The 22,246-nt window shown below is 33.2% G+C and overlaps 1 protein-coding gene across 2 annotated transcripts; it reads left to right on the top strand.

The window, feature by feature from the left end:
- Window positions 1–621: 621 nt before the first annotated feature.
- LOC135135163 (uncharacterized) lies at window positions 622–2,355 on the top strand. Of its 2 annotated transcripts, XR_010281452.1 has the most exons (6): window positions 622–640; window positions 757–807; window positions 868–1,104; window positions 1,162–1,691; window positions 1,747–1,983; window positions 2,045–2,355. XR_010281452.1 is itself a non-coding variant. In XM_064064161.1 (5 exons), the coding sequence occupies exons 3-5, from the start codon at window positions 1,669–1,671 to the stop codon at window positions 2,289–2,291; spliced, it is 507 nt and encodes a 168-aa protein (XP_063920231.1). In that variant the 5' UTR covers window positions 674–807; window positions 868–1,104; window positions 1,162–1,668; the 3' UTR covers window positions 2,292–2,355. The 2 variants fall into 2 exon arrangements, 1 of the variants encoding a protein (XP_063920231.1); XM_064064161.1 differs by lacking the exon at window positions 622–640 and having other exon boundaries at window positions 674–807.
- Window positions 2,356–22,246: the final 19,891 nt, after the last annotated feature.

Below are 22,246 nucleotides of genomic sequence, written 5' to 3'. Positions count from 1 at the left end.
AATACATTTTGATCAAAGATTTACCATACTTATGATAACTTTAAAAGATCTCCATAATTTCAAAGCATTCGATTTTGTAGTTCCTGATTAAATCAATAAAATAAATTTACGCATTCATTAATTTTTTTGAGTCACCCTGTATATGCAAATCCAAAAAGTATGAATGGAATGACAAATTACAAGGACAGGCTCATCATATTTTGTTCAATTTAGATAGGATTTATTTGGCAAAATTTTGAGCTGACGTCATCAATTTTCTGGCGGGGAAAAGTAAATATATTTTGATGAAACATTTATCATGTTCATCATAACTTGAAAACATCTGCAAGTTTTCAAAGCATTCGATTTAGCTGATTCAAAATTAAGTTGCAAAATGTTGTTTTATAGTTTTGATTTTTTTTTTGTCGTAGTAAAAAATTTTTTTCACAACCACATTTTTAATTCATGGTTTGCTAGTTTTTCTGGAATATCTAGTGTAACCACATAACTGAATTCCATGTTGCCAGTATCAATTTATCGTTACGGAAAAACAAACACTTCAACGATAATGTTACGATAATGTTAATCACCTGTACTTTGTATTGTGAAAATTAAATTTTTTAGATAAGTAACAAATTGTGTACGCAACCAGCAAAATCAAGTAAGTAGTTAAGTATACTCTTAAAATTCTTATAGATTGATCGAATTCATTTATCTGATAAACTAAAACAATGAGATTTAGTTTTTAACTACATACTACATTAATTTGTGGTACAGATATTTATATAACTAACTGACAGCCAGAATGACACCCTACAAGAAAAGCTGGTACGTACTGAGTAAATGTTCCTAACTTTATTTTAAACGAAAAATTAAATACATTTACAGGTACTTCAGTCGTTGGCTCTTACTCTTGTCGATATTTTACACATTCTTCGGAACAGCATCAGGAAACTGCGATCAGTTATATTTTATGAAAAGCAGTACGCATCCAAATTTCGCTGTAGATGGTAGTGATCCGATGGTAGTGAAAATACAAACGGCTAAGGACGATTCTATACAAAAATGGCAGTTTGTTGGGGCTAACCATGTAGGCCTGTTCCACATTTTCAATAATGATACAGGGTAACTGAAAGTTGTATATTACAATAATTATGAAGACTAATAAATTTAAACCATCAGCACAGTTTTGGAAGAAGATCTTAATAACTGCGTTCTAGGACTATATCCATATTGCAGGGTGCGACTTAGCCCCGTAGAGTCAAACAAACATGTGCAAAAATGGTTCTTAAACTCCGACGGGACAATTACTAATGCGTACTCCCTGCAAAATTTGGATATTTACCGTCGGGTTTATGAACCAGGAACTGAGGTAATTACGTACAGAGAAAATTTAGGCGCAAATCAACTCTTTAAATTAGAAGAAACATCATAAATTCTACTCCAGCTTTGTAAAATTGATGCAGAACTACTGCTAATATTCATATGTATTTGTATTACTTTATCTTAACTTTTAAAAACTATCGTAAGATAATAAAAGATATATATATATTATTTTATAAAGTTAATAATCTACTTTGATAAGACTACATTCGGATGTAATAAACTCACCCAACAAACAGAAGATTTATCACAAATCTATACATACCATTTTTAAATACTTCAAAATTTCATAGACGGTCAAACAGAATGGCATCTTATAAAATTAAATGGTAAGTTTAATTGCTAATAATAATTACACTCTAAACTAGACCAAAATTATCCCAGGTATACCAACTTTTATCTTGTGTTGGCATTTTATACGAACTTTGTACTAACATCAGGAGACTGTAAAGACCTTTATCAGCAACAGCTTTTAAGAAGTACTGCCTCAGCTATGGTTGTCGAAAGCACAAATCCTTCACAGGTACAACTACAAGTATTTCTTAGCACTGCCCAACAACTGTGGTCGTTCCAACGTGGTTCTAGAGCTGGTTTATTTTACATCCTGCATGAATCTTCAGGGTAATTTATTTTCTCTAGTATGTAGTACTATAATACTAAAATAATGGATTTCATTCAACAGAATGGTCTTAGACATCAACATCTGTGACAGTGAGGGGCAATCTTGCACTTTAAAACTGACTTCTCTAAATCCAAACAATCGTCAACAACAGTGGTTTATCAATAAAGACGGAACAATTGCTAATTCGTTCAATCTTATGAATTTGGAAGTTCAAGGTGGTATTTATGCAAAAGGAACTCCTATCGTCATCAGCAATCCAAATGGTCTTCTGCAGCAACAATTTACCCTACAAGATAGGAGTCAGTAGTTTTTCACATAAAAATAATTAACCTACTCTGTGAAGAATTACATAAATTGTGCATTTAAAAATATTGTTTGTGATGTTTTACTTTCCATGTACTTCAATTCACTTCGGAGATTAAGCCACACTATTAAATCTCAAGAACTAATACTCCTAAGATTTTTATTAAGGTAAGTTTGAAGTTACCCGGAAAATTGATAGAAGATTCATTAATTATATTAAATAAATACTCCATGTTTGGACATTCTCGACTGTGTAAGAGCCTCTTCGGGACTCAGACGGTTGAATTAATCTCCCGAAGTTACAAATATCGGTAGTATTATTAAAACCTGCCTTAATTTTCAAGTACAAATATGCGAACTTTTAAATTTCGCCTTTTTCGAGTTTCAGACGACCGCTTAGACTTCCTCGGCGCAGCGCTTCCACAAATCCCGCCGAGATTTATGAACGCACATTAACACGATGAATTATAGAATTATGCAGACGTGCAATTAGAATGTTCGTCCGGTTGCCCATCTCTAATTCATCAGTCTCTTCGCATATTTCAAGCCGGACAGGTGAGATGTACTGGCTTGGAGTTTTTGCGACCGCTTTTAAATATTCCATAGTCCGCTTCGGTCTTGTATGAATTTTTAAGTGCGGCTTACCTTAACGCCCGCCCGTCCGTCTTGGTTTGGATTCATCATCGAACTGAATAAATTAGCACCTCGGCATGTTGTGTACAGGCGTTTAATTTTTTACGGACGATTTATGCCGCCCGTCCGCCGGACGAAGAACTAAAAGCTTGCTAATCTAATTATAGGAGATGATATTAAATTCGTTTCGTGGGAAAAGAAAACAGGAAGGAACGCGGAAACGATGGCAGTTGGTTATTAATTTTAATATTTGATGGTGGTGGAGGGAGGTGAAATATTGCTTAGAGCTTAAAAGCTGCACTAGTTGAAAGCCGATTTGCTTGTTATAAATTCTTATCGCGGGTTTTAGATAATGATGAAATATTTGTATTATATTAATTTATTAAACAGGTTGCACCAGTCGTCTCAATGCCCCCTGCACTGCTAAAATTTTCAGCGTGAGAAATTTCACTTTTTTGAATAATTTTTCAAAAACTTGACATGTTTAAGACAAGTACGACACAAAAAAAACTCTACAACCCCACTTTTTCAACATTTTCTCTCGTTCAAAAATTGTGAATATTTACCATGGTTATTGATGTGTTGATTTTTTTGGTTATCATGCACCTTTCAAGATTATGGTACTAATAATTTACAACCCTCTTCACACGTCCTTAACCCCTGCAGGTAAACTACCCAGCAGCGTCATACATATGCATGATTTGCGTCTATTATAACGAGTTTCCTAAGTGTTTGAAGCGTTTTCCCCTATAATCAGTACCTAAAGAGACCAATCAGAAGTCATTTGGTCAATATTTATTACCTCAAAACCAGAATTATAAACAGTAATAAGGCTTATAAATTCCTAAAATTTGAGACGGCAACTTGCTTAATCTTCTTTCAACTAATTTAAATCTGCTAATAATTTTATTTAAATTGGAAAACAAACCATTCGTACTTATTTTGTCAAGAATAATGCATATGATCTTAGACGAAAAAATAGATTCGAAACACGTCACTGTGCCTTAGGGAATCGTGAAAATTCTGCAAAAATATTTCTACAGGTCAAAAAATTTCTGGGTTATCTGTGTGATTGAATTTTTGTTGTTAGTTCATTTATTCTCGTACCAATGAATTATTTTCGCTATTGTAGCGTAAATACGTTAATACCGAGGCGCTTTACTAGTACCCAAAAGAGCACCATAAACGCGCTCATTGGTTTCTGTGCCTACCATGGCCGTAAGCGGAGACCAGAGTTGGCCCAACTCCAACCTCCGAGTGACTTAATTTCTTCTACGACGAGCGAATAACGCGGAGAGCCGCAATTCCTTCCATCCCCACACTATTCAAATAAATTTTGATACCTTATTTTCACCAAGCGTTTTTGCTGCCACTGATCTAAACTCCACGACAGGCTGATAAACAAACATACCTGAAACAACAACAAAAACATTGTTACATATACCGAATGTTCACATTGTGTTTCGATTAATAAAAGCTTACCATATTTGATAAAGCAACATGTATTTTTAAATCTTAAAAATTATATACGAATTTGACAAATTGCGAAAATAGGCTGTAATTTAAGAAAATGCAAAGTAGTCAAATGATTGAGGTGGAGGACGAAAAGGATCTCAGTGATGATGCAGAAAAAAAAAGAAATGATGACTCCGCAGAAGTAAATTAACTAAAAGATCTCCTACTTGAAATGTTGGTAGTGAAACGAGAGAGGCATTAGGAAAATGATAAGAAGGCTATTAGAAAAAAACGACGAAATGGTAACTGAAATAAAACAAATACGAAAGAAGTCCAAAGAATAAAAAAAAAATTGAAATATGTCAAAGGAGAAAAAAGCAAATTGAAAAAGGAAACTGTACGAAAAGAGAACTTGGAAAAACAAAAATGAAGGAAAAATTTAGTATAGGTTAGACATTACAAGATATTACATTAAGCACGAAATAATGAAGGCAAAGAGAAGAACATGGCAAAGATACCTGACATGAAAATACCTAGATTATTTGCAATATAAGAATTATAGGAAGATCAAAAACTTTGTTCAGAAAGCTAAACCCAATGCATTGGAGAAATTTTCGAAGGGAATTGGGAGACGGGGAGAGCAGGTAATAAGAATTAAAAGAGAGTAAATAGTAGGAACACAGTGGAAGGAAGAGATGGTAATATTAAAAAAAAGGAACGATCAAACAAGGATGGACGGAATATTTCTCCGAAATACTAGAAGGAGAGGAAGTGAACAAATAATAAGAAAGTGACATAAGCTTAATAGAGAAATAAAATGTGAAGAAATGGGAGTGGACGAGGTTTGGGCGGCAACACTGATATTGGAAAGGAGACTTAGAAATATAATCAAGTCAACATTAGAAGATTCAGAAACAGATTTCAGGGAACATTGGAACATTCAGGAATGGACATTTGAAATGAGAAAAATTTGTGAGAAAACCATAAAAAAATGGAGGAGAAGATTTATTTAATTCGGTGAGCAGGTAAATGATATGGAAAATATTAGAGAAACGGAAAGTACTCGAAGAACTAATTAAGGCGATAAGAACAAATAACGTTATCAGAGGACAAATGGTATACAGGAAGCTAAGACCCATAATTATTAAAAGACTCATGTATGCAGATGATTTAATAATAATCGGTGTTCCAATAAAAAACGCGTTAAGAGGAAATATTGAGAAATGGAAACAAGAGTTGGAGAAAGACACAAATGAAAATGAAATTATTGAATTGAAGAGGTACAGAACATAAAATATTTAAGAACAATTGTAGACAAACATGTCAAAATGGAAATTGAAATCAACAACAGTAGGAACCAAAGAGCCAATAAGATTTATTATTCACCGCCTTCAAATATGGAGCAGGAAACTAGAGACTGACAGAAAGGCAGCTGAGCATAATTAGAGTATATCAGGTGAGATTCCTGAGGAAGATACTAGGAATACACAGCATGGATAAAGTCAAAAACACAGTTATAAAGGATATATTAGGAGTAAAAGCAACACAAGACAAAATAGCTAGAAGACAATTAAACTGAATTAAATTTTGAACAAAAAATAGTTTTGGCATTTTCGACCCAGAGTGCAAATTAATTTTACATTTAGATACCGTATGATTTTTTAAATTTGATATAAGAAGAGGCTCTGGAAACAAAAGATGTAAAAGATATAGGGGTAGTTTATTGATTTTTTAAATATCACTGTTATTGACAAAAATAGGAAATAACCTCAATTTGTGTCAATGACAGTGACATTTATATGAAAAGAAATTAAACTCCGCCCTACGTCTTTCGCATTTTTTGTTTCCAAAGCTTCCCCTTATCCCAATAAAAAATCATGGACACATACATTTCTTTTGTGTTATTATACCGGGTGTCTGGAAAATGGCGGATTAACTTTCCGCTACGCTCTTAACAATCAACTGGTAAGTCTGGGAAAAATAGTAAAAAAATTCCTTCTCACATTTTGGTGGAGTTATAATGATTTTAGAATTGGTTCTTTTGCAACGCTTAACAGCTAAACAACATGTTCGTTATTACAATAACTGGTAATAAAACTTTTAGCTAATATTTCTCTCGCCCATGACCATGTTTAATTATAAGTACCATTTCATTTAGAATGTTCAAAAGATATGGTTGTGTTATTTTTGTAATAATTTGATAAAATTTGTCCAAAGTTTTCAAAAACCTATGTTTAAAATGTTCGCAGTCCTCTGGTGTTTTATTCTCGGATAAACTTAAAGGAATCGTATGTTTTGTTGCTGAATGAAGTTGAAAAAATCTTTTGAGCTTTTAGTGATTTTATTTTTTTAATTCGGGAGATTCTTCAGTACCCATGGTGTATTATTTCAGCAGGTACTAACTCCACCCACTAGTTCTCTATTTTCTTAGCGGATATGTGATTTGCCAAAATCGATCTTATTTTAGAAGGTCCTCACCCCGCCCACCCACCCTCTATTTTCTTAGAGGGATCTCATTAGCCAAAATCAATCTTATTTTAGCACGTACTAGCCCTCTAAGGAAGTAGGCGGGCAGGTGGGACTAGTACTTGCCAAAATAGAATTGATTTTGGCAAATGATGTACTCTCTAAGAAAATAAAGAGCGGGTGGACGGGGTTAGTACTTGCTAAGATAAAACTGATGTTACCAAATGGCAAACCTTCGAAGAAAATAAAAGGGTGGGTGGGCGGGGCCAATACTTGCGAAAATAAGACTGATTTTGCCAAATGATATACTTTCTAGCTTTCATTTTCTTAGAGGGTATGTCATTTGTTACCTTAGCAGGTAACAGCCCCGCCCATCCTCCCTCTCTTTTCTTAGAGGATATGTCATTTGCGAAAATCAGTTTTATCTTAGCGGGTACTAGCCCCGCCCACCCACCCTGTCTTTTCTGGATATGTGATTTGCCAAAATTAGTTTTATATTGGCAACTTCTTTCTCCGCCCGCCCACCCTATCTTCCCTTAGAGGGTATCTCATTGGCTAAAATCAGTCTTTCTTAGCAGATACTGATGACTAACTTTTCCAAAAAAAAATCTAAATTTGGAAATATTACGAGCTTACTTATATGCACAAGGCAGGAATTTATAACATCTTCTCTAGTGTTTATTTGATTATGCTTGAATGGATTTTTCTTTTGTTGATTTTGTTTCTGTTTATAATTTATAAATATCTTATTAATTTTTTTTTTTGGTTTATTTATTAATGAAAAATAACAGCTTGTTCTATTAATAATAATGCACAACGATTAGTGACTAGATTACTTCTACAAAATTGCGTTTTTTTCGTAATGTACATCATAAAGAATTTTTTTATAATTTTTTTAGAACTTGCAAAACCCCCGTACATAGCGTACTGAAGAGGTAGCCGCCATTTTCCAGACACTCGGTATTTACGGTCATCGTTAAAATAATAATATCGCGAAATTATTCCGAATTATTCGTACCATTATCGTCAACATATGATCATGAAGTTTTTCCTCTCATGAACAAGATGTACTGAAGAAGACTAAATTATTAAAACGTAATCAAGTATCAAGACTCAAATAAGTGTAAATGAAAAAAATGGACACTAAATTCTCTATGTCTCGAAAGATAAACCAGAGAAAACTCTTAGCTGTATTTTTGCTAACCCCTTACATCATTAAAGTGTAATTCAAAAACCTCGACGTGAAAGTTGTTCAGTACAGATGTTAGTTTTATGTCCCATTCTTTTACTTTAGTTTTTATGGGTTTTCGGTTGGAAAAAATGCCAACACAATTCATGGAGAACGTTCACTCTTTTACACATTTTATAAAGTTCTAAAATGACATTAACTTTCTACAGGGGATTAAGAAATCAATTTTAATCTTTGTCCTCTAAATATGAAATCAGAGTTAGTCGTTTCTAATCACATAGAAATGACGTCGTCAGTTTCTTGAAAGGGACGAATAGGTGAATTTTCATAACTTTAATAAAGGAATGTGCAAAGTTTGACAACAATTTATTGGTTTTGTAGTTCTAGGTTAAATTGTAAAATGTTGATTCTTTTATTCAAAAACCTACACGAATAAAGTTGATGAAACAGAGGTGGATTCATAAATTGGATTCATAAATTAAACTTACAGAAGCATATTTTTTATAATTTTCTCAGTAAAAATTTGAAATGCCATTATACAATTTTTGGTGGCGATTTACAACAATTAGTTCTGTAATTTCGGAGATCATCAATTATCAAGCTTGTAAACGGACGACAGAGGAAAAATGAAGACCTAAGTTTTCATGTTCTGAAAGACATCAAACGTCTAAAAACATAAAATCAGCTCCTGGGAAGTATTAAGTAATCCAAACAGAAACATCTAAAACACACTGTCTAAACATTTTCTCTTTCGTTTATTCTAAAATTAATATTTTAATTTAATTACTTTCTCGACGCGAAACGTGTACTTATGCTAAACTAAACGTAGTGACTCAAGGTATTTAAATATTGTGATAATTTATTTCTCCTGTGTATCCAAGTATTATACTTTTCGTCTTATTCTTGCAGCTTCCACGTAGACAATAACTTTTTTATATTTTTTGTATTTTTTATTTTAATGTGATTTCATTGTTTCCATTCCACTCTAACAACAAATTCTGATAAAGCAGAGTACGTAAGTTTTATTACTTTTATTTCGCAAACTCACACAAAGCCGACAAATTTTTTTCATTGCTTGTTTTTTGTTATGTTATGAATATGAATGACAACAGGATATTGATTAATAATTCCTCAATCTCTCAATCCGGATTTTAGTGGCCACGAATTTGTTAACTTTTTAAAAAATGATGGATATGTCGTACGAAATGTAACATTCAGGTTATAGATGATGATAATAATAATAATTGTTTCACTAAATAAATATTTCTAAATATACTATTGCGTGTATAACATTTTTTGAATGAAAATAATTATTTAAACAATTACATAATATTGATCTATTCGAGATGAACTGAATTCTTCCTATATCCGAATATTAGAATAGTAGAAGAAACGACCGATTCACTTGGTAGATATGTTGCCAAAAAATTCGGTAACAATACGGAGACGTAGATATTTTTTTTTTCTAGTGTTAAAAAATGTTTTGTCAAAGCTTTAAGGGTGGAAGTTTATGGGGAGCAGTTAAAAACTTTACCGCTGCCACCCCAACCTGTTTTAACGCGCTGGGGAACATGGCTTGAGGCCGCTATGTTTTACAGTGAACATTTAGACTCTAGCAAGGAACTGAGTAAACTGTTCTTATATGTCAACCTACAATAATTAATTTAAATATTTTTACAGATTATTTTCTCATTTGACGAAAGCTCATCAACAGCGATCCCAAACGGAAATTGGTGAACACAATAGATTTGTTTCTTAACATTTTTGTGAACCCAGCTGTTTCTGCAGTACTTCTTCGAAAACAATTTGATCATCCCATGTTATAAGAAACAATCCCTAAAAGCATTAATAGAAACTAGTCTCTTGTCACCCGAGGGTGTATAGTTTTCACATTTGCTTGATGCCCTGTGTACAATCTATCAACCTTATTGTTCCCCAAACACCAAAAAAGGGGGACCTCCACATGTGCTCACTTGCTCAATCCCGAATTACTCCATTTCGCACAAAGAGGGAAAAGTTGATTATAAGTGCCGTGTAGTTTGGAGGTGATCGCTTCTATCGTTCGGCCGAGCGATCACCACCAATCAATTTATTAATGTAATATAGGGGACGGTGGTGTCATTTATTGTGGAAATGATCCATCGCGTCACTCGAATAAGTCTCCATTAAGAGCGGGAGCTGTCACAGACCGGACAGTTTCGTACCCATTCGGAAATAAACATAAATAAGTACTTAGTCTCGATTTGAATATCTGCAAGGCTTCTGCTTATGTAAATGAAAGAGTGAGTTTCGTAAATAATGAAAATCGTTTCTACGGATGTACAGAAAGACGTGGAAGCGAGGTGTTCTGGTTCATTAGCATTCATAAAATGTTTCGGCTCGACTACGACGCTTCAATAAAAACAGAAACAATAAGGGAATGATTATTAACGGGGATTCTGACATTTATCCTATTACACGTTTTAGTTACTTGAGTTACACCCTCTCGCTTTGCTGTATTCTCATGTTAATGAGGACGGCTGGCATACGTGTGACGCCGCTAATTCGGTTATGGAGATTCTGAGGAGAGGAAGATGGTAAAAGCAATTCGCACGATAAAAGTAATTGAAAATAAAGCCGATTAGTACCTCGGACAACACAAATTCTTATACTATCTTCTGGTATTACAGTAAATTAATAAAGTTACGTAGTTACTTATAACACCAGTTTTACAAATAGTATTCCCAAACCGGAATGTTCTTTTTGCACTCATGATCTTTTTTGATGGCTTTCGTGCATTCACCAGGGTGCGGGAGTTCGAACTTCCCGCACACGTGCATTTTAACTTCCCGTTGCCATGGTAACCTTAAAATACTCGCGTAGTGTCAACATTGTGATGTGTTACGGCGCCATTGTTTATAAATAACTCACAGTTAATTTCTTCAGTTTAAAGGTTTATTCGTTGCAAAAAATATTGTACACAACACGTTCGTGAGCCTGCTTCCCGCATTCACGCAAATGCGGCACTCCCTTCGGTCGTGCCGCAAACAAGCGTTCATGCGGGAAGCAGGCTATCCCGAACTAGTTGTGTAAATTACTATTAAAAGCATAAGTAAATTAGAATTAAGTTAGTAATGAACCAATTAATCTCAGGTAGGTTATGTATCCGGGAGTCTCTCGTACACATCTTAAATTATTTAAAGCGGCACTTTAGAAAGTGTCTTCGACCGTTGTTTGAAGTTATTAGCTGACAGAACGAAACGAAAGAAAGCTTTGCTAGAAAGTGAAATCTAAAGACACCACTTGTCTATAAGTCCGTGCTGCGAGAACTCTCACACTAGCTTACAAAATAGCGTTTGAATATTTAAATACTCTGGAAAGGAATCACTTTTGAAATGGGTTCAATTTGGTTAGATTAAGACTCTATAAAAATATAATTTGCGTTTAACTTTGTGGCGCAGTAAAATTCCAAAATTATATGCTCAACTGGAAAACGACTTATCGCTGAATTAAATAAGCAGTTATCGAAAAATTTTGTTTCATAATTTATTTTTTCAATACAGTCGAACTTCAATAACTTGAACTATAATCTGTCATAAAACAGTTCGAATTATCAGAATTGGGAATTACTGAATTACTCATTGTAAAGACAAAAAGAAACTATTTAGGACAAATAAACAGTTGTAAATGTATGTATATATATAACTATTCGTATATGTACACATGTAATGTCATATTTGATAGCAATGTCATTTTTTTCAACTTCTTCAATCTCTTTGATCAGATTCGAGATATCAATGTTGGAATTTTCAGATAAGAACAACGTAATTTTCAGTCCTGACGCTTTACCACCGAAGATATTTCCCTAAAAATTTGACCTGTAGCAATTTCTTAAATATCATCTGAGTTCATGTTATTGAAACATTCAAGTAATCAATGAACGAATTTTCAGATGAGGGTAACGTAATTTTCAGTCCTGACGCTACTGTCACAGCAGAGCTTTCCCTGAAAATGCGACTTGCGCTGATTTATTAAATATCTTCTTAGTTTCTGTTATCGACACATTCGTGTTATGAATGTTCGAATTTTCATGTAAGAATAACGTAACTGTCAATCTTGACACTTTACTACTCAAGGAGTTTTCCTAAAAATTTGACCTGTAGCAATTTATTAAAAATATCTTCTAATTTCATGTTATCGCATGTTATCAGTGATCGAATTTTCAGGTAAGAGTAACATAATTTTCAGTCCTAACGCAATTGCCACAGAAGAAATTTCCGTGAGAAATTCGACTTCGATTTATTCAAGATTGTTACGAAATAAACCCATTCGCTGCCTCGGTACGACGCCTATGGGCCCTCGAGAGCTTTCTAGTATTCGCGGCGATGATGGGTGAGTCATCATCGGTGACGATGGCCGAGCGATGTTCCATAAAGTCTGGAGTGGGTTACCGGAAGTTTTGATTACGGGGCCCAGAAAAGCCTCGAAGCAGCATTCTCGATCCATGAAGAGGAACGTATAGGTTTAAATAGAGGCCATCGTCGGGAACGATTATTATTCATAATCGCTCTGTAATTAGTCGTCTAAATCCGAGTTACTAAGAAATAAATTGTTGAGTTTTACCCAAGCCGATTTTTAAATACCCGTTCACCTTAACAATATTTTTTGAGTTCGTGTTATCGAAACATTCAAGCTACTGATCTTTGAATTTTCAGGTAAAAATAACGTAATTTTTCGTCTTGACGCAGTTGGTACAGAAGAGATTTCCGTGAAAAATTTGACTGGCGGAGATTTATTAAATATTTTCTTAGTTTGTGGTATCGAAACTTTCGAGCTATCAATGTTCGAATTTTCAAGTAAGAATAATGTAATTTTCATTTCTCATGCTTTACTAGAGATGATATTTCCCTAAAAATTTGACCTGTAGCAATTGATTAATATCTTCTGAGTTGATGTTACCGAAATATTCGAGTTGTCAATGATCGAATTGTGATGCTTTACCGTAGATGATATTTTCCTGAAATCTTCGACTTGTGGCGATTTATTAAATATCTTCTTAACTCGTGTTATCGAAACATTCGAGTTATCATCGGTGATCTAACTTTCAGGTAAGAATATCGTGATTTTCATTTCTGGCCCTTTACCAGAGAAAATATTTCCCCTGAAAATTTGACTTGTAGCAACTGATTAAATATCTTCTGAATTCATCTTATCGAATCATTCGAGTTATCAATGATAAAATTTTCAGGTAAGAATAACACAATTTTCAGTTCTAAGGCTTTACCAGAGAAGAAATGTTCCTGAAAAATTCGACTTTCGGCGGTTTATTAACTATCTTCTTAGCTCGTGTTAGCGAAATATTCGAGTTATCGATGATCAAATGTTCAGGTAAGAATATCGTAATTTTCATTTCTGACACTTTGCTGGAGAAGATGTTTCTCCAAAAATTTGACCTGTAGCAAATGATTAAACATCTTTTGAATTCATCTTATCGAAATATTCGAGTTATCAATGATAAAATTTTCAGGTAAGAATAATACAATTTTCAGGTCTGAGGCTTTACCAGAGAAGAAATTTTATTGAAAAATTCGACTTTCGGCGGTTTATTAAATATCTTCTTAGCTCGTGTTATCGAAATATTCGAGTTAACGATGATCAAATTTTCACGTAAGAATATCGTACTTTTCATTTCTGACACTTTGCTGGAGAAGATGTTTCTCCAAAAATTTGACCTGTAGCAAATGATTAAACATCTTTTGAATTCATCTTATTGAAATATTCGAGTTATCAATGATAAAATTTTCAGGTAAGAATAACACAATTTTCAGTTCTGAGCAGAGCTGTTCAAAGTACTCAAAAAAAGTACTTGAAGTACCAAGTACCAAGTACTACTTGAAATAGTGCTCAAGTAAAGTACCAAGTACTTACTTTCAGCAAGAGTATTTCAAGTATCAAGTACTTTTCAGATGTACTTGAAGTACAAGCCAAGTACATTACTTCAAGTACTTACGAGTACTTGAAGTACTGGAGGTATACTTCAAGTACTTACAAATACTTGAAGTACTGAAAATGCTTCAAGTACTTTCTAATTATTTGAAATACTGTAGAATTAGATAACTTTTCCTGTTTTTTTAAAAAAGCTTAATATATTTTAGAACTGAATTTTTTAATACTCAGAATTTAAGTATACAATAATACATATTTCGCCACATAAAAAATTGCATAAGCATCAACTTAAATGCAGAATGGTAGCTCACTTATTAATAATACTATGTTATTTATAAAAAGTATTCTTTTGAAATACTTTTACATCTTTCTGTTGACACAATACCTTCGACAAAATTAACGTCTATTTCTAATTTAAAATTTAAAATAAAATACATGACGGCGTTGTCTATGTATGCTTACTATTAATTTATAACAAAAACATCGGCCCTGTATGGTATTTTCTCAGGCTTCTGTTGCCTTTTTTAATATTTTGAATTTTGGTTCACCACCAAAACGTACTGATTTTTTAATAAATTTGTATTAAAAATATATGGATTTTATGAACCGGTTCCGTATTTAAGTTTGTGGGTAGTTTACAGCACCCTTAATCATTACCCATTGTGAAAGTGCACAGGGCCGGATTTGTAAAACTGAAATTTTTCAGAAAAAAATTTTAAGAGCAGTGCGATACATATACATGCTCGTGACATAAAAATCTTTAAGTCACTATGTTGCATTTTCAAAAAAAACGTATGAATTTTTTAAATAAAAAATAAAATGCCTAAAACGAGAGTCCATTTTCAGCGAAAACTGTAACTCTTGAAAAATATCAAGGTGATCAAAGTAATTAGTCGTTTTTTACTTTTGCGGTTACCAAAAATGCTGAGGATTTTCTTGGAATGAATGCCCCATATTCCTGAATATATCTGTCTACCACCTACGTATTTACTATTCTAAAAATTATTAAATTAACCTAGATACTACAGTGACTAAATAGTAAACACTAATCACTACAATGTTTGTCTAACTAAGTATGTAACTTTACACTGACAAATCACAAATAATAGGTTCGTAATGCTGTTCCGTCCATTTATACAAAATTTTGTTGCTCTAATGCCACAATACTTTCAGAATTTTCCTTTACATTTTCGATTGGCTTATTTTTTATTTTTACCTGAAAACTCAAAGAAGATGACATTAGTAATTGATAACTACAATGACTTCAGGGAATGCCTAACAACGGCTTTTGCGAAAATTCAGGTAAATATGTACTAAATTTATTATTGTTAAAATATTTCGTAGGGGTGTACTTATCTAGGCAATTATACTAACTAATCGCGAATTTCATTAACTTTGTATTTTTTTATAATGTGAATATGTATTTTGTTCCATTTACGGAAGCGGCCACTGACCCTTTTGGGTATCTTTACCTGATATTGTAAATACAAATGTAAATTCAGTACTTCTGTAACCGTCCTGTATTTAAACATCGAAACCGAACGCTGTCTATTATTTCGCACACAACAAAACAAAGGTCCTTCGAGCAATATCAAAGTACAATTCGGTACTCATCAAAACCATACAATCATGGTCGTATCAACTGGATTACAAAAAACATTGGTACTACGAGCGGAGTTTCACAAAACGTATTTCATTTTGAACAATATTGAAAGTTGTTGTACGGTAATAAATAAAATCCGCACAGGAAAGACAAATGACACTAATTAGTGTGACTTTTAAAATCATTGTTTTTCTGCATTACGTCTTTTTAAATTGTTGGTGTTCAGATAATTCATACAATTTAACAGATTATTTGAAACTGTAATGTGAGAAAATATAAGTAGTAATAACAAACTAAGTTTATATGGCTGAACCATGTATAAACAAAAAAAGAAAATTTGGTAAAAAACGAGTGTTTAACATGATAAAGAAAACTAAACTTCAAAATATTTAACATAAAATTGTGTTTAAATTCTACGAGGAAGAGGGGAATATGAAAGTCTGTACCTGCCATCAGCTATTGCTATTATAATAAAAGGGATAATCCCCTGCCGAGTTCTCCGCCCTGACCAGGCTTCTTACTGACAAATACGCGGCGGGGTTAAGAAACTAATGAAAGAATAAATATCTTTTTGAACGAGTACTGAATCATTTCTCAAATATTTTCAAATCCGACCTTGCACTTTAGCAGGTACGTCAACAAACCCGATTCCCTTTGGGGTACCGGGAGGTACTGAAAAACTACCCGCAAAGTTAAGTTCCAGACCAAAATACAAAAAAGACAGAATTCATATATTCACAACTTTACATCGCTGAAAATTTTACACAGGTCTCCGACCCTTCTGCTGTCGTCATCCACTCTCAAATGGCATATTTATGACATTAATTTTCTTACCTACCTATCTATCGGCATTATGCAAGTACCTATGAAATGTACGTCATATTGTGGATAAGATATCCACAATCACAGATCAAAATATAACCTCACAGGAAACAAACACGATTTTACTATAAAAATACATCTAATCAAATAATTGAATTAATAACTTCAAGTATTTAACAGACCCTGTTTTGAGATATGAAAACTTCGTAAAATAGAGACTAAAGTATTTGAAATTTCCACTTTCATACTTCAAGTAATTCAAGAGTATTTAAAATACTGAGTGAAGTACTTGGAGTAAAGTACTTGGCAAAATCAAGTACTAAACTCAAGTACATTTTAGAAATACTTCAAGTACCAAGTACCAAGTACCTAAATATAAAAGTACTTCAAGTAAAGTACTTGAAGTACTTAAAGTACTTGAAGTATTACTTCAAGTACTTTTACTTGAAGTACTGAACAGCTCTGGTTCTGAGGCTTTACGAGAGAATACATTTTCCTGAAAAATTCGACTTTCGGCGGTTTACTAAATATCTTCTTAGCTCGTGTTATCGAAATATTCAAGTTATCGATGATCTAATTTTCAGGTAAGAATATCGTAATTTTCATATCTGACACTTTGCTGGAGAAGATGTTTCTCTAAAAATTTGACCTGTAGCAAATGATTAAATATCTTTTGAATTCATACTTATCGAAACATTCGAGTTATCAATGATAAAATTTTCAGGTAAGAATAACACAATTTTCAGTTCTGAGGCTTTACCAGAGAAGAAATTTTATTGAATAATTCGACTTTCGGTGGTTTATTAAATATCTTCTTAGCTCGTGTTATCGAAATATTCGAGTTAACGATGATCAAATTTTCACGTAAGAATATCGTACTTTTCATTTCTAACACTTTACTGGAGAAGATGTTTCTCCAAAAATTTGACCTGTAGCAAATGATTAAACATCTTTTGAATTCATCTTATGGAAATATTCGAGTTATCAATGATAAAATTTTCAGGTGAGAATAATACAATTTTCAGGTCTGAGGCTTTACCAGAGAAGAAATTTTCCTGAAACATTCGACTTTCGGCGGTTTATTAAATATCTTCTTAGCTCGTGTTATCGAAATATTCGAGTTATCGATGATCTAATTTTCAGGTAAGAATATCGTAATTTTCATTTCTGGCCCTTTACCAGAGAAAATATTTCCCCTGAAAATTTGACTTGCAGCAACTGATTAAATATTTTCTGAATTCATCTTATCGAAAAATTCGAGTTATCAATGATAAAATGCTCAAGTAAGAATAACACAATTTTCAGTTCTGAGGCTTTACGAGAGAATAAATTTTCCTGAAAAATTCGACTTTCGGCGGTTTACTAAATATCTTCTTAGCTCGTGTTATCGAAATATTCGAGTTATCGATGATCTAATTTTCAGGTAAGAATGTCGTAATTTTCATATCTGACACTTTGCTGGAGAAGATGTTTCTCTAAAAATTTGACCTGTAGCAAATGATTAAACATCTTTTGAATTCATCCTTATCGAAACATTCGAGTTATCAATGATAAAATTTTCAGGTAAGAATAACACAATTTTCAGTTCTGAGGCTTTACCAGAGAAGAAATTTTATTGAAAAATTCGACTTTCGGCGGTTTATTAAATATCTTCTTACCTCGTGTTATCGAAACATTCAAGTTATCGATGATCAAATTTTCAGGGAAGAATATCGTAATTTTCATTTCTGACACTTTGCTGGAGAAGATGTTTCTCCAAAAATTTGACCTGTAGCAAATGATTAAACATCTTTTGAATTCATCTTATCGAAATATTCGAGTTATCAATGATAAAATTTTCAGGTAAGAATAACACAATTTTCAGTTCTGAGGCTTTACGAGAGAATACATTTTCCTGAAAAATTCGACTTTCGGCGGTTAACTAAATATCTTCTTAGCTCGTGTTATCGAAATATTCGAGTTATCGATGATCTAATTTTCAGGTAAGAATATCGTAATTTTCATATCTGACACTTTGCTGGAGAAGATGTTTCTATAAAAATTTGACCTGTAGCAAATGATTAAATATCTTTTGAATTCATCCTTATCGAAACATTCGAGTTATCAATGATAAAATTTTCAGGTAAGAATAACACAATTTTCAGTTCTGAGGCTTTACCAGAGAAGAAATTTTCCTGAAAAATTCAACTTTCGGCGGTTTATTAAATATCTTCTTAGCTCGTGTTATCGAAATATTCAAGTTATGGATGATCAAATTTTCAGGTAAGAGTATCGTAATTTTCATTTCTGACACTTTACTGGAGAAGATGTTTCTCAAAAAATTTGACCTGTAGCAAATGATTGATGATCTTTTGAATTCATCCTTATCGAAACATTCGAGTTATCAGTGATCGAATTCTCAAGTAAGAATAACATAATTTTCAATGTTGACACTTTATCATACAGGGTATTTCCCTTAAAATTTGACCTTGGCAATTTATTAAATATCTTCTCAGCAGGGGCGGTTATTCCCAGGAGCACAAGGGTACTTGCCCTCCAAAAATCACAACGTCTACAAACACACTGAACATAGCAAAATAGTAATTTTACGGTTGCCATGGAAACGATGCGTCTGGTCGCGAAATTGCAGTGAAATCGGGTCCAGTTCCGCTTGTGCCCAGCAGCAGTAACTCAATTGCGGGTTTTAATTTTCATTTTGGGCGAGTGAAATTGTTTGATTTTAAATAAAAATAATGAATTTGTTTGAATATTTAATAAAAAATCGTCCTCTATGTCACAACGGTAAAATTTTAGTGAACAATTTTAGGAGAGCCACCCCCGATTTATTAATAAAAAATGTGTTCATGGCAAAAAGAGAGACTTTCATAGATATTTTAATAGACGTGACACGTATATACTATTGGATGTGCGGTTGTGAAAAAAATAATAAATTGTTTTATTTTGTGTGTCTCCTCAGTAATGAGTTAAAACCATCGCCCTGAATTAATACTGGTATGGACGATCTACGAGACTTAAAGGAAAGAGAAACAAAACATGAAAGAAGTGTTTTTCACCATTAAATAGCGCTTAGAAAACTTATTAAATCTTAGTTGTGCAACTTTCAAAAATATCTTTATTTTTATTTCAGCATTCCTCCGATTAGTTCCTTTCAAGAAACTTACACAATCTGCTTTTAACTACTTTGTATTTTAATTAAAAGGAAATAAAAACGCTCTTTCCGACGAAATGCATTTCTTTGTATCCGTTTACCGCTTTGTTCCTATCAAGCATCGCAAAAATCAGAACATCACCTAAAACTTGGTCGTTTGGAAAACAGTTAACATTGTAACGAAGCAAATTTTGGTTGGTATCGGGGGCAAGGATTAATTCGTGACAACCGCGTTGCGCCGACGCCTAGAGAACGGCATTCAATCTGTGGATTTTTGAGTGTGGGAGTCATCAGAGAGACACAGGAAGAAAAAAGAAAAGTGGAAATAGAGCCATAGGCTACCCCAGCTGGGCACTGAGAGGGAGATTGCAGGATAATCCTGACTCGATTGCATTTCTGTTTAGTTGTCAAAAGTTGTGTTCTAGATAATTATTTCGTTTTTTCCGTATTTAGTTTGCAGCTGGTGACAGCAAATAGAAGCCGAATATTTTCATTAATTTTACCTGCTTGTAACCGAGATTTACTTAACAAACGTTGAAACTGTGTCATTAAAAGTTTTGGAAAGGACATAGATATGGAGCCCAATTAGAGATTCACAGTATTCACAACAATCTCAAAGGGTGTAAAAATTTTATAGCAGTTCTTTTGTAATTTCTAGATTAAAGTGCTAATTTTTATTTTTTTAAAGCTACATAATAAAGGTTAAAATAAATCAGAGATATATGAACATATTTCGTACATTTTAAATAGAATTTTGATATAACCTCATCCCATATTTAATGGGGATGACCAGACAAATTTTGTTTAGCGTCCAAAAAAAAAAAAAAATAATGGTAAAATATGGAGGCTATCTCACAAAAATTCCATAATTTCGGAAATAATTTATCTAAACAAAGCCAATGGACGACAGACAGATGGAAATGGGGATCAATAATTATTTATATTTTAAGAGCCATAATACAATTTTTGAATAGACCCTATTCTAGAAACAATTTGTCCACCTTAATGGAAAAAATTGACAATACATTTTTATCTAGCCAGCTAAAGTAAAACCAGATTTGTTTCAAAAGATAATCTATATAAAAGCACATACACCTTAAGAATTCTTTAGATTAAAGCCTATTATTATATATTATGTAGTTCGATTTTGGCACTTTGTAAAAATGGCATCACATAACAATGATGTGATGAAGTTATTTTGTACAGAAACGGTAAATATTAACATGGGGATGAAAAGGTTACGATAAGGGTAAGTAAATTCTCGACGCTGTAACCGGTTTATTTAAACAATCCCAGACATTTACTGCCTGAAGCTAGGAGAAGTATTACAGGGTTATTAGGACGAATGTCTTATTTCAAGTTTTGCTGGCGTTTTACAACCCGCAGATATGAAAATGTAGATTTCACCGTTTCTTTGTTGTCTGTGACGTATTGTGGCTTTTGCTAAATATTACGAAGAAATATTCTCTGAAAGTACCAAACCAATAACCCTGAATTTTTTAAAGAAACGTTAGGATTTTCGTGAAGACTTGCAGTAACTTGAAAAGAGATCCTCATAACATATTTTAACAATTGCTACTGTTTTAATTCAGAATAATAAAATAAAAAGCATATATCTACTCGTTATTTACAAACTTACAAGAATTCATGCTTTCGAAATTTACTTACTTCTTATGAAACTTCGTTATTGGAGCAAACGACGGAGGAATTGTGAAAGCTGACATTTAAGTCTTCATTGTTATTCTACGAAAATAATAAAATACTTCTGAGGAACATAAAATATGTATTCTAAAATAACACTACCGTAGACAAAATTCACTGTTGCAGGTGCACGCGTCCGAGCACAATGCACAAAACGTGTCCGTGACTTAAATCCAATTTAAAGTTGTTATAATAGTTTAAGTGCCGAGGGGTGAAAACGTCTTTTTCCATCTGTCTCGGTTGCAATTTCCTCAATGCACCGATTAAAAAGTTTCAGACTTGATCTAACAATCAAGTCATAATTTCGCGTCCCAAAACGGAGATCGTTTCAATTAACTGCGACAACTTTTTTCGCTTCATCTCTCTTGTTCAAAAATCAGAAATTCAGATACAATCTGCATGAATAATGAAGGATATAAATTTCAAATAAACGAAGTGTGTATTCAAGCATTCAATTTAAACTGATATCCTTCACCGATACGAAAGCAAGTGTAGTTCTACATTTTCTACATTTCCTTCACATTGCATATTTCATATTTCGCTGAAACGTTTTACGCAATCTTGTACATCCTTCGAATATATTTTATTTAAATCCTAGTTTTCGAATCATAAGATTGATGCAGTGGAAATGCTATTTTGCTCGCGCCGGCTGAAGAGACACTGAAGGGAAATTCGGAGAGAGTCGAACTCAATCAACATTTTTCAAGACTTCAATAATAGAACGGACAGAAAATTAACGGACCCAACCCTACTTCGCTTGTCTAATTAAAACAACGTCTGTATACAGGTTAAACGTTCATTACTAAAGTGACAAATAGCACAGAAAGTTCTTTAATGCCGCTCCGGCGGACTTTATAATTAAGTTAGAATTTTTTAATTTTTATTCGCGTTCTCCCATTCCACGGACCGGTAAACAAAAAATGCACAGAGGTCGGACAATTTCCAAAGGAACGCAGTAACGCGGGCCGTGACCAGGAAAAAACAAACAATGGGAAAATAGACTTCACTGACGATTTG

Source organism: Zophobas morio, unplaced genomic scaffold (assembly GCF_036711695.1).
Source record: "Zophobas morio isolate AGI-343-1 ecotype UQ-CSIRO unplaced genomic scaffold, CSIRO_AGI_Zmor_V1 ptg000024l, whole genome shotgun sequence".
NCBI classification, from domain to species: domain Eukaryota; kingdom Metazoa; phylum Arthropoda; class Insecta; order Coleoptera; family Tenebrionidae; genus Zophobas; species Zophobas morio.
Note: the sequence above shows the minus strand (reverse complement) of the source record. Positions and strands in the feature narration are given on the sequence as shown.

What these genes read in the sequence shown, in the direction of transcription:
- LOC135135163 (XM_064064161.1), top strand. Translation starts at nt 1,669, where the DNA reads ATGGCATCTTATAAAATTAAATG. An exon ending in GCATCTTATAAAATTAAATG is followed by an intron (nt 1,692 to 1,746) that starts GTAAGTTTAATT and finishes AAATTATCCCAG; the next exon opens with GTATACCAACTTTTATCTTG. An exon ending in ATCCTGCATGAATCTTCAGG is followed by an intron (nt 1,984 to 2,044) that starts GTAATTTATTTT and finishes TTCATTCAACAG; the next exon opens with AATGGTCTTAGACATCAACA.